Raw genomic sequence first — 13,544 nt, 5'->3', positions numbered from 1 at the left:
AAAAAAAAAAACAACAAAAAAAAATAAAAACTCTTACATATAAGAAGTAATTGAGTTAATATGTCTTACGGCTTCCTGCTGATATATAGATATGGAACGGAAATGGTAATTATGATAATGATTGAATTTATTTTAATTTTTATGCAGAATAATGATGTGGTTAATGGTTATAGAAAATGTTGATTAGTTCTGTGTGTTATGAGCAGTATATTGGAGGAAGCTTGATGACTATAAAGAAAAAGAATCCACGAATATCTTATGAATAAAATAGAGTAAAAGGGAGGAGGTCCTTCTTTATGAAAGAATGCCAAGCCTAAGAAAAATTATCGAATTGGAAAAATGCCTATTTCGCAGCCCCCACAGGAAATAATTCAAAATCATCAGTGGATGTTAAGCCACTGTTAATGGGCTTGTCCTCCTATGATTGGGTGAAAAGTTGTTGGGGAATATCATATTCACATGGGCTCAAATTAGCATTCCCATAGATGATTTCCACTTGCAAAGGGGAAAAAGGTAAATTTACAATAAGGAGATCTGAGGAAGATTGTCATAACCAAGTGATTAAACTTAGCATCATTAATAATAGAACAAACTAAAATTAAAGGCTGGCTTATTTGATGTACTGCCTGGCACACAGCATTTCTTATGCAGTATTCTTGAGAAATTGTTTAGCCTGTGTCTGATGACAAAGGAAAATCCAGACGTGGATGTATACGACAGGTAGACCAAACCTGTCCCAACTCTGAAATGTTAATGGTAATAGGCAAGTGGGGGAATGACTAGATAAAGGAGATCAAGTAAAGTGCAGCATGGAGATCATGGGATCAAAACATGTTTATAGGGGACATTTTGGGGACAGCTGGAAATTATAGTATGTGTTAAGTGATAATCAGTTGTACTGTGGTTATCTACCAGTGTTTTCTAGAAGATGCATTTAGGCTTGAAGTTATGAGCGTGCATGTTTTCAAATAGTGCATAGAAAGCATGTATGTGTGTACATAAAAAGGTGACAACTAGTGTTTGTTGAAGATAGATACGGATATTTATTGATTGTTTCAGTGTTATTAGCTCTGGAATTCTTTTCAAAGTTGATGAGAACAGAGACAAAGCGCTTCTTAAAAGTATTCATGGGCTCTGAATTCAGTATGTACTGACCAAAATAAAGCCATTTCTGAAGAAACTGCCTTAAGATGCTTGCCCCTGACTGTTTAATTTACAAAATAAGTTTCGAAATTAGCAGTTTGTATGTCAGATGTGTTGAATTTTAAAGATTTTATTTTTATTTATTTTTTTTAAATAAGACAGGGTTTCACCATGTTGGCCAGGCTAGTCTTGAACTCCTGACCTCGGGTGATCCGCCCGCCTCTCCAAAGTGCTGAAATTACAGGCATGAGCCACCGCTCCTGGCCTGAGTTTTAAAGATTTTTGCTTGCACAGAAAATTGCTGATGTACTTGCTTTCTTGGTTTAGAAATCTAGTCCAAGAATGGGTTTAATTAGGGGTGTGTGAATTAATATGTAAAAATTTAAACCTGTAAACCTTTGATAGAGAGTTATTCCTCTTAAAGGGGACATTTTTATCCATTAGTATTTTGCATCTGAGTTCAGCCTTTGCTTTATGACTTTGATGTTAAAAACCTATATTGCTTTTTCCTTAGTTTGCTATTAGGGAATAATGTACCCAAGAAGGATATTACTGATCAATCAGTAAGCTCCATTTTGAAGTAGATCTATAATGACCTTAACAATTCTTAAGTGTATTGCGTTACAACGATAGTACCTTTATTCAAGAGTAAGAATTACTCTTGTAATTCTTACAAGTATTCTCTGTTAAAATAATTAGGAGAGGTGAAATTTGGGGCAAGGTTTATTTAATTTGAATTACCATTTTGTATTCTCGATAGAGTGGAATGAATACCAAGGAATGAATTCTATCCATTCATTCTTTGGAATGATGGATGTTGAATCTTGGATTTTCAGTTTATGAATTGTTTTAGGGATATTCTGTTTCCTTTTTCTGTTGAAATGGGGCCTCGCTGTGACACCCAGGCTAGTCTGAACCTCATGGGCTCAAGCTGTCCTCCCACCTCAGCCTCTAAAAGTACTGGGATGATAGGCACGAGACACTGTGCCTGGCCTATTTCCTTACTCTTAGATATTGTGAATAATATTTAATTGTAGATATTAGAACATCTAACATGTCTTTTGATACTCGTTTTCTAAATATTTTGAGCAAGTCAGAAGTACATATTGGCATTTTCTAGATAACATTTATTCCACAAGTAATTGGAGAGCAGCATATATGTCTTAGACAGTAGAAAAACAGAGGCGAGGAAGATAAGCACAGTTCTTGCTCTCTTGGAGTTTAGCTTTGTACTGATTGAGACAAGAAATATGAATCATAAAATTGAAACTTTATTTAGAATTGTGAAACTAAAAGTAGGTTGACCTCCACAGGCTACCACCTCCATCCCATTCTTTATCCCACACACAGAAATTTAGGATTCTTAGTACTTACTCCCAAACACTAATTAGGTGCAACTATAATGAGCTGTAGTTGAATTACATGTTACTATGGGTTCAGGAGGCCTTCTTTACATCAAAGTGGTGAATGTATTCCAAGTACAATACCATTTACGGTAATAATAATGATATGCTTTTTTAAAAAATGGAGTTTCGCTCTTGTTGCCCAGGCTGGAGTGGAGTACAATGGCACCATCTTGGCTCACCCCAGCCTCTGCCTCTCGGGCTCAAGCCATTTTCCTGCCTCAGCCTCCCAAGGAGCTAGGATTACAGGCATGTGCCACCATGCCCAACTAATTTTGTATTTTTTTGTAGTAGAGATGATTTCTCCATATTTGTCAGACTGGTCTCAAACTCCCAACCTCAGGTAATCCACCCACCTTGTTGCTAGGATTACAGGCGTGAGCCACCGCGCCCAGCCTCTGATGGACAGTTTTAAAATACTTTAGAGGCATTTTTACTTTGTTGGGTATTAAGACTTTCACCAAAAAGGAATCTTTTTTTTTTTTTTTTTTTTTTNTGAATAATGCTGCTGTGAGCATTTGTGTACAAGTTTTTACATACGTTTTCATTTCTGTTATAAAACACGAACCCACCCCTATGTAGGAGTAGAATTATTGGGTCAAATGGAACTCTGTGCTTAACCTTTGAGGAACTGCCAACCTGTTTCTTTTCTTTTTTTTTTTTTAATAAATTTTTTAAAAGCCAGTCGAATTTAGCAGTGGGGGGTTGTATACCAAATTTAGTGACACTAATGTTAATAAGTTCTGATAACCCACTACCATCAGACCAGCCAGAATCTTTGTGAGACGGAGTCTTGCTCTGTCACCAGGCTGGAGTGCAGTGGTGTGATCTGTGCTCGCTGCAAACTCTGCCTCACGGGTTCAAGCGATTCTTCTGCTTCAACCTCCCCAGTAGCTGGGACAACAGGCGTGCAACACCATGCCCAGGTAATTTTTGTATTTTTAGTAGAGATGGAGTATCACCATGTTGGCCAGGATGGTCTCAATCTTTTGACCTTGTGATCTGCCACCCTCGGCCTCCCAAAGTGCAGGGATTACAGGTGTGAGCCACCGCGCCTGGCAGGACTCTTAAGTCCTCTTAATTTTTAAGAGGAACAACTTGTCTGGGAACATGTATGTGAAATGATTCTTAGGAAATCCATTTGGGTAAACATTCTTTTACCTTTAAAACCATTATGCCCACGGGAGGAAAAATGGGTTATTGCTGCTTGAGTGAACTATGCATATATCCTGGCAAGGAGTGTTTCAGGCAGAGAAAAACATAAATGCTTTGAATTGGAAGCATGTTTGTCATGGAGGACTAGCACAGAGGTCAGTATGGTTGGAATGGAGTGACTGAAAGGGTGATCGGAAGTCATAGTTCCACCAAGTGAGGCTTTGGAGGTCTTCCACCTTTTACTTTGAGGTGGGTAGTCTTTGTAGCCTTGTAAGCTGAGTGGTGACCTGCCTTAAGGTAGTGTTTTAAAAGAATCTGTGACTTCTCTGCTGAGAACAGAGCAGGGAGATAAGTTGGTGGTGGCTACTGAAAACAGTCCAGGGAGTAGAGCCCATGATTGATTGGATCAGGGTGGCAATAGTTGTGGAGGAGTCTGGATATATTCCTATTGCCAAAACATTCCTGGTCCAACGAATTACATTAAAGATGGAGTTAAATTCAGTGGATATAATTCCTACCCTTGCTAATCTGAAGATCCTTAGGGACATCCATTATTCTATTTTCATTCTATTTTCTGCACATTATTTCATATAAGGATGGAGTTAGAAAAAAAGAATATTTTACCGAATACTGAAAGCATTCAGTTACCTTGCCCTAATAAGTCTAAGACAACAAGGATCTAGTAATAGAACTTTAAATTTGTAATTATCCTGTATGTATGCTTTATTCTCAGTCTGTTTTTCTTAACCAATTAAAATTATGTGCCTATCCTGAGTTTGTAATAAGGAGAATATCCTATTTGACAGCTGGTCTTCAGGGTGATAAAATCTCGAATGATAGTCAGAAAAAGCAACTCTTAGGAGTTATGGTATGAATATACCCATCCTTTAAAAGGGTAATTTCTTGTGGCATCTACATGATTAAATGATATTCATGTTACTTTCTCTCCCCCCACTTTTTATTTTTTTTGAGTCAGGGTGCCACTATGTCACCCAGGCAAAAGGGCAGGCATGATCTTGAATCACTGCAACCGCTGGGCTCAAATGATTGTCCCAAGTAGCTGGGACTTAGAGAGCATACCACCATATCTAGCTAATTAAAAAAAAAAAAAATTTGTATAGATGGAGATGGAGTTTCTCTCCATTGTTGCCCAGGCTGGTTGCAAACTCCTGGGCTCAAGCGATCCTTCTGCCTTAGCCTCCCAGAGTGCTGGGATTACATACATGAGTCACTGTGCCTGGTTCAGGATTTGTTTTTTAACTGAATTTCTTCTATAGTTGAATAGTATTTTGTTTTATTGTGATAATAAAGTAGGAAGACTTCTCAATGTTAGACTAAAATACAGTTTTATTTAACTCATTATGAAGTTAAAATGCTCATAGGATAGTTTTCTGACTCTAATGAAGAGACATACCTATTACCATTATTAATTCAGAATTCTTAACTTGTACTAGGTACTTCACATGATTTCAAGTATGGTTTGATGCCTGGTCCTTCAAATGATTTCAAGTATGGATTGATACCAGGTACTTCAAATGATTTCAAGTATGGATTGATACCAGGTGCTTCAAATGATTTCAAGTATGGATTATTGCCAGAATCTTGGCCAAAACAAGAAACTTGGGAAAATGGCAAGTATCAGTCAACTAAACAAGTACAGAATTACTAAATAACTGTTAACAATTAAAAGCTTGCATATTGTGCATTTTTAAAAAGCCAAATAGCAGTAGCTCCATGTCAATTGCTGTTCTCAGGGATAGAAATCAGTTTTGATAGCAAGTTTTCTATTTAATGTATAATAAGCACTTTGTTTTTTTGTTAATTCTCATAGGTGAATCATCTCTAATCATGAACAAGTTAAAATGCCCTCACTGTAGCTATGTAGCCAAATACAGACGAACACTAAAAAGGCACTTGCTCATTCACACAGGAGTGAGATCATTTAGCTGTGATATTTGTGGAAAACTGTTTACTCGAAGAGAACATGTAAAAAGACATTCCCTGGTAAGTAACTTTAAATACAGCTGATCTTTGAGATAAACTATATTGATGTCAGTGAGGTTTAAAGGGATTTAAACAGTTAATTTTGAATGTAAGGAAAATTGTCTCTTAAATTGCTTTAAACAAAGAGCTTGACTTAGGAACTGATAATGAGCTTTTTACAGAGAAACAGTGGTATTTACTCATTAAATGTGTGGTTTGAGTGGGTCAAATGCATTCTATTTTATGTAATAGCCTTATATTGGATTTTTCCCCCCTTCAATTAGGTGCATAAAAAGGATAAAAAATACAAATGTATGGTGTGTAAGAAGATCTTCATGTTAGCAGCCAGTGTTGGAATAAGACATGGATCTCGACGTTACGGTGTTTGTGTAGACTGTGCAGATAAATCACAACCAGGAGGGCAAGAAGGTGTAGATCAGGGACAGGATACAGAATTCCCTCGGGATGAAGAATACGAGGAGAATGAAGTAGGAGAAGCTGATGAAGAGCTAGTTGATGATGGAGAAGAGCAGAATGATCCCTCTCGATGGGATGAATCCGGAGAAGTTTGTATGTCTCTAGATGATTAAGTGACCTACTCTACTCCTCAAGGATGCTGCATTTGGACCTAATATGAATCGACAATTTGGATTGTTGAACTTGAAGGCTTGCAAAATAATGGTACATGCTGGATAGTAGTTATGTTGCTGTGAAAACTGTAGGGTCAAAGCCTTATAGCAAAAAAAAAAATTTTTTTTTAAATATTTGCACAGGACTATACAGCAGACAACCATGTGGTTGGATTACATGGAGTCCCCACATACTCAGTCAGTTATCAAAGTAAAATATTTTTTATTTATATGATATACAGTAACTATTTGGGTCCTACGAAAATAATCCTTAAAGAGCTTACATCATGTGCTACTTTAACATGAGTGGAGAAAATCCATTTATGGAAGTACAGTGACAATTGACCCAATCACTTTGTCCATCAAACCACTCAGGCTAGTTTGTACTAGTAGAGTTTTGTTTCTATTTTTATTTTTATTAATTTTATTTTTTTTAATACAGATTTTCAGTGTGGGGCTTTTTCAACCCCATTGGTTCTATTTTCTTGTATTTTTCCATTTTAATTTGCTTCATAACTTAAACCAAGTCTCTTCTAGTCTTAGGTATTATTTCTCAATTTTGTGCTGACGGGCATGTTTATAAGAACTGGAGAGGTAATTTATTGGAATGAATTAACTGACTTCCTCCGTTTCCCCCCTTCCTTTCTGACATGAATTTTACTACTTCACAAGTGAAGAATGATGTTACGAAGTTACCGTGGCGAAGTTGACAAATACCACTAAAATGATTATGATTTAGAAGTAACTTTCTTCTGCTGCTCTAATCTGATAAATGGTTACTATAATGTTTTCTGACATGGTATTCGGTTTTGGGTATCTGTTACTTTGGCACTATTCTTGTTTGCCTCTTTATTTTTGCCAGTGTACTATACCTCAGCCCTATTTGAAAGGCCTAATTAAAAGAAAAATCATAGAAATAATTAAAATGATTTGTTTTATAATTTATCCACCATGTCCAGTTTGGTTAGCTTGTTATGCAATATGAGTGAAATATCAGGTTTTTACCCCTGTGTCTTTTTTGTCATTAAAATTAACACAAAATGTGCATTCTCTTACTGTTTTATACTTACTGGGATATTGTTTGGAAATTATGATCAATAACTTATTCTTTTCTGTTCCTTGAAGTCACTCACCTTGATATAGTCTATAGTAGTCACCATGTCTCAACAGTCTCAGAAATCATACAAATAAAATACTGAGAAGCTTTATTATTCTCTAAACTAAATTCTTCAGGGTACAAAGGGGTGACATTGAGGTGAAATTGTCAGATTTACTTAGCCTGGTGACATGAATTAGCTGATTGTGGAACTCTCAGCAGCATTTCACATATTAACATGTATGACATTATGAGCATATTGTATATTATATAAGATTGAGGGATGTCATATTTTCAGCTTTCTTTTAAATAAAAATTGAGTATATTTTCCTATTTTATATCAGGTAACTAAATTATGCTAGTTATGTGGGAAAAAAATTGCAAAGATGCTTTGACAGATATATAATCCCTTTGGTGCTCCATCTGATCAAAGTTGAAAAGTTGATGTTTTTTAAGAGACAAGCTTTATCATTGTCTCTGATTTCAGTGGAATAATGGTTTATTGTTAGACAAGGATGTTTCTGCTTGGATAAATCAAAGATAAATTACAGTTACATGGTTAGATGCAGCTTTTGTCATCTGTATTGTAGTTTCTACATAACTGTAAACCTGACACAAATAGTTTCGGTTTGATTTTTGTTTAAAACGGATAAGTACATCTTAATGTTCTAGACAAATGAGTAAAATGTATTTCTGGTAGAAATTAGTTGGGCAAAGATACTATGAATGAAAAAGTATTTTAAACGTAAAATGTTCTTTGTGAATATGTAAGTATAGTATAAAGACTTCTTTCATCCCATTTATCCCCTTCCTTTAAATAAACTAGTTTACAATTGGTAGATCTGTCTATATATAAATATATATTAAAGAAAAAGATATATATCTAAAAATCACCTAAATCTGCTTTATTAGACTACAGTTCACTTATTGCATTAGAAACTGGACTTGGCTTTATATTCTTAATGTACTTTTACTTTTCCTCAGAATATGAACTTATTCTCTTGAAGCTGAATTTCTTTTACTACTTAAATCATTTATGTATATCTGGTAAATTATGACCAAATTTTTGTTAGATTGCATACAGTAAATTGAAATACACACTTGGTACACTACGGGATTGTTGTGCTTTTGTTTGGTTTTAGTTGGAAATAAGATTTGATGTAGATGGCTTGTTACTGTTAATTTAAAATATTCTATAATTGTCCATTACCTTTTATGTTGTGTTGTGACAGATTTGGCTATATTTTCAGTCAATTGAAATATGATACTTTAAAAGTTTGTTTTTTAGGTAATCCAAAGGAAAAGTGTTTATACTCTTGAATATATTAGCCTCAGCCTATTAAATTTCTTTGAAGTAAACATTTTACCAGAAACAGAATTGACAGATTTTTCTACTTGCTGACTGCCTAACTTATTTTGTTTCATGATCTTGAGGGACTGCCTTTTCCCATCTAGATCTTTTTAAAAAATAGTTTTAGTACTAAGGTATACTACTGGACATTTCTATTTTTTTAAATATATTCTTTTTCTGACTTACAGTACAATTTCAGGAAGTTGATAGATAACAAGAACTTAAGATTGGTCTCAGAGGTAACAATGGAATACTCATAATTTTGTCTGTGGATCTCTGGCAGAATTATGTTAACATTTGGCGAAGTTGTCTCTTGTAATTTATATTTTAAATGAAAGTATTTTAGAGCTTTTAATTTTAATGAAGGAGAAGAGTATAAAACTTTCTTTCATATTAACTGTAGTTACAGACTATCTTATAAATCAAGATCGTGCATTATTTCTTAGAGTTCTCAGAGAAGGATACCTCCGTATGGAACCCTGTTCATTCTTGTTATTTACTAGATATTTTGCTAAATTTAGCACACTAGAAATTAAGAGTTTTAAAATGAAACATTATAGGAAGGGTAAACTGAGCAGTAATGAGTAGCTCTGAAATTGGGGGAAAACACTAGCTGGATTAGTCAGAGCCATCCTAATAATGGAGAAGAGTGAGCTAAATGAGTTAATTCATGTAAAGTGCTTAGAACACTGGTACATAATAGGTACATAACACATCTTAAAGTTGTTTAATAATAAGAACCAAGAGGAAAAATAAATGATAAAAAAAGGGGGGAAAGGAAGGAGAAAATGGGAAATGAAAGGATTGGGACTTGGGCATTTATATGAACAGAAAATGGTATAAACGGCCTGAATATGACTGGAGTAGTATCTCATGGGGGAATGTGTGATGGAAAATAGGTTTTTAAAAATCTTAAATTTTGAAACTTAAGCATTATTTATTTCTTTTTTTTTTAGGATTTTCTGAACATAGCATGAAGGGTTTAGATTCATTTTTCTGTAAAATGACCCAAAAAATTACCAGTCTTTTTTTTTTTTTGAGTGCCACAGTTGCCGTTGTGCTGTATACATGATTTTACCTTAACTTTCTGTAAGGTAGGTGCTAATTGTCTCCATTTTATAGAGGAAAGACTCAGAAATTCAGAAACTTGGTTAATTTAACATAGCTGTGATAGAGCTGGGATTTGACCATGTGTGATTCTGCACTTGATCTTAGCCAAAAGGCTGAGAAGCGATCCATGTTTGATTCTGAAGCCCGTACTCTTTCAAGGAGGCTCTATTGCTGCCTCATAAACAACTCTTGTAGAATTTCAGCTTTTAAAGGAGTCTGTCTATGGATTTATATATTTCCTATAAGACAGCTGTGTTTAGAATTTTGAGTGTCTTTTTCCTCCCCCCAACAAATTTCCTTACTACTACTCTTTCCTCATAAAGCAGTTGTTTTGTCACTTTGACTATATTAAGACACATCAGTGTAGCACATGCTCTTAACCGGCTGTGGTATTTTAATTTTATAAAAGGATGGTTTTTTTATCTGAAGAAACTAGATATAAACCCCAGTTTTTGTGCCGTTCAGTCACCCAGATCCTTAAACTTAACTACGGTACATAATTTCCACACTTAGAACTAACAGGTGTTTAGTCACTTTAGGACTTAAAATGGAAAGTTTTTTTTTTTTTTTCCCTGCTGTATCCCTGCTTTCAACTGAAGTTGAAGAATCCTAGGTAGTTTAAAATGTGTTAGGGATAAGCACACTTCAAAAGACGTTTTCTAGCCCTGAATTTTATGACATTGGGTACTTAAATTTGAAGTACACTAGCTATTGAGAACAGTATTTTGGGTTGAGAGCAATGGTTGAGGCCATTATGTAGTGCGAGAATCAGCATTTTGAACACTGTAAACATAAAAGAACACTTCTGCCTGCTGTTGTAAAAGCTCTTTGGGAAGATCTTTTACGAAGACCAACTTTTTAAAATGTAAATTACCTACCTAATATAAGTGTCCTAAGACATGTATGTAAACTTCCGAAACTGTTTTGTTTGTGTATTTAGAAAATACACAGGAATCTTTATCAAACCTAAAAATATAAACTTGTGAGCACTAAACTGCTTCTGGCTTTGTGAATTTTATTGACTGACATTTAATTCAGACTTCTTTGCAAGTGTACTAATTTAGACTAACTGGGGTAAGGGGAACACCTTGAACTTTGACTTACGTATAATTCAGATATCCTTGTACTTCAGGCTTACAAGTTTGAATTATAGAATAAGGGTTTTTTTTGTTTATTTGTATGTTTTTATATGAAAATAATGTAAATGACAAACTACCTCCAAGTATTCCTGCTTTAATTAATGGTGGTGATTTGTAGTCAGTATCTTTTAAGATTCTCTACAAGTTTTAGGAAATACAAAAAAATTCCTCTGTAATTTACATTTGTGCATAATCTTGGAAATGGGTTGAAAAGCATAGGTAAACTGCTTCATCCCGTGTTGTATATTTGTGGACTGATTGACTACAAGTAATTCTGTGATGTTATAAAGTCTTTGAAACTTTATTAATGAAGAGAAAACATAGCTTTTTAGGTTATTTCAAAGTTAGAGCAAAGGAAATTAGAAGTGGCCAGATATTCAGACTTGACTTAGAAAAATAGGAGTTCTTTGATTTTGTTTGGAGAAGGGCACAATAAAGGGAGCCCACACAGCATTATAATGCCTAGTATCTTTAAACATGGGAAGAGCTGTCATGAGGCATGAATAAGTAAGAGTACTTACTCTGTGTTTCTAAGAGGTCATGATTGGGACCATTGGCTCAAGATTTAAAACTGGTTTTTAATTATCCAAAGATGAAATGGAGCTGCTTCAGAAAATGGTCTACCACTCTACATAAAGTGAAAGAGATTACTTAATCGTTTTGGCTACGGCAGTATTGACCAAACATTTCTATTTTAGAGTTGGGTTTGTGTTTAGTTCTTTAGGTCTTGGGACCCTTGTAGTTACTTTTTGTTTTGCTTAGTCATCAAAATTCTAAGATGATAAAATTTTGTATTTATAAGTACTAGATGAAGGATGTTTTGACACTAAAAAGGACATAATTTAGGAAATCAAGAATTTAGATACCAAGTTTAACTTAACAGAAAAAATCACTACCTGAGCTACTTTTTCACCACAAATAACCACAGACCATTGTTTGGGAACAGGTGTAGGAAATGGAATTATTGGATCAATGTTTAGGTAAGAAAATTAAAGGTACTTCAGAGTTTAGGCTGTGACATAACTGTCTTTCTGAAGTTTAAAGAAAGTGAACTTTAGGAAATCTATTCAGCTAATTATAAAGTGAGTGAAAAATATTACAGATTGGATAACTGCATGGCACCTTACCTGCTATTAATACTGCCTTCTTAACTGTCAGCCAGATCATTTTTTTCCCCACCACGACCACTCTTAAATTTGGCAATAAGAAAAAGGTAATCTTCCAAGTTTAATTAGGTATGTGTTAGAATCTTTGTGGAAGCTAAACGAGACAGTCTTAGCACAGGCCCTAACAGTTGGTGAGATAATACGTAAAATGGTTTCAAGATTACTGTAGAATTACTTAGAATGAGAGAGGTTGTAAGAGACTAATGAAGCATACCCAGAGAGGCTGCTACAGTGACTCCAGTCAGTTTTAGGACCCAGGGGACTCCTGAACTTCCATTTCAGTATTTTTCCTGTACCAAACTCATTCAATAAATATTTGAGATTAGGGAAAAGTTTGAGATCAGAAGATTCCAAAGTACACTCAAATAGTATTTGGCACATAGCTTCTGCTCAAAAGTGTTTACTAAGTGAGTTACTAAAGGCACTAGCAACTTGGATTTTTCATGTTACTATCATATGCATATAGCTGTCAAGTCAGTTTCATTTAGTTATTTGACATTGCCAAGCATATGATACATGGTGTTACACTGAGCCTTTGGGATCCTTTCCCTGGATACATACCCTAATGATGTTTTACTGCAAGATGTAACGACCACATCAACCTAGTGCAAATATTACTATAGAGATCTCAATGCAAAAGTGGACTTTGTGATTATTATTTTTTTTACTTAAACTTTCCATAACAGAATATTTAGTGAGAATTATTAGCCATTTGCCGCCAAGTATTTGTTTTAAAATGTCTGGCATATACACCACTAACATTTAAATGTGTAACATTCAGTCTATATTTGAAAAAACTAGAAGAAAAGCCCTGTTGGAGTGTTGATGTAGAGTGCAACGATACATCAATAAAGATATTTTAAAATAACCTGATGTTTTAGTTGCCAATACGATTTTTGTGAAGAGATACTGAGTTTTGGCATTTATGTTTTGCCATATGAAAGATGTATTCATGTAAAAGGTAATGTGAAGCTAGTATCTCTGTCCACCTGTCCCCTGTTTTCAAGTAATCTCCTTGGATATTTGTGGCATCTGGATTTCTAAACTGGAATGGTGGCATTTATGTACAGACATGGATAATTCTTTGAAGCAGATCTTGCCACACTAGTTTTTCAAGTAGTTGTCACCTAAATTATTAATAAAACGTGCCCATTCCAAATAATAGGAAATGGAGAAATTGAATCAGCATCCCAGAATAGGAAATTTGAAGAAAGTATTTTAAGACTTTACCTAAGGCGAAGTCTAAAATTTTACATATGTAGGTACGGTTTTGGTAGTCGTATATTTGCCTAAAAATAATAGGCTTAATTATTTCATAGGCATAAAGATGTTTTTACTAAAATCTCACATTAGACTGAAGGCAGTGTTT

At 34.7% G+C, this 13,544-nt stretch overlaps 1 protein-coding gene across 1 annotated transcript in view; it reads left to right on the top strand.

Annotated features, from left to right (window-relative positions):
- ZBTB10 (zinc finger and BTB domain containing 10) overlaps positions 1-13,041 on the top strand; it is a 39,825-nt gene extending 26,784 nt beyond the window's left edge. The window contains exons 4-6 of the mRNA XM_017521859.2: positions 5,156-5,332; positions 5,533-5,705; positions 5,969-13,041. Of these exons, the coding sequence (XP_017377348.1) occupies positions 5,156-5,332; positions 5,533-5,705; positions 5,969-6,274 (656 nt within the window). The 3' untranslated portion in view covers positions 6,275-13,041. The remainder of the gene's footprint in view (positions 1-5,155; positions 5,333-5,532; positions 5,706-5,968) is intronic.
- The last annotated feature ends 503 nt before the right edge of the window (positions 13,042-13,544 follow it).

This window comes from Cebus imitator, unplaced genomic scaffold, assembly GCF_001604975.1.
Source record: "Cebus imitator isolate Cc_AM_T3 unplaced genomic scaffold, Cebus_imitator-1.0 Scaffold22, whole genome shotgun sequence".
Lineage (NCBI taxonomy): Eukaryota > Metazoa > Chordata > Mammalia > Primates > Cebidae > Cebus > Cebus imitator.
Note: the sequence above shows the minus strand (reverse complement) of the source record. Positions and strands in the feature narration are given on the sequence as shown.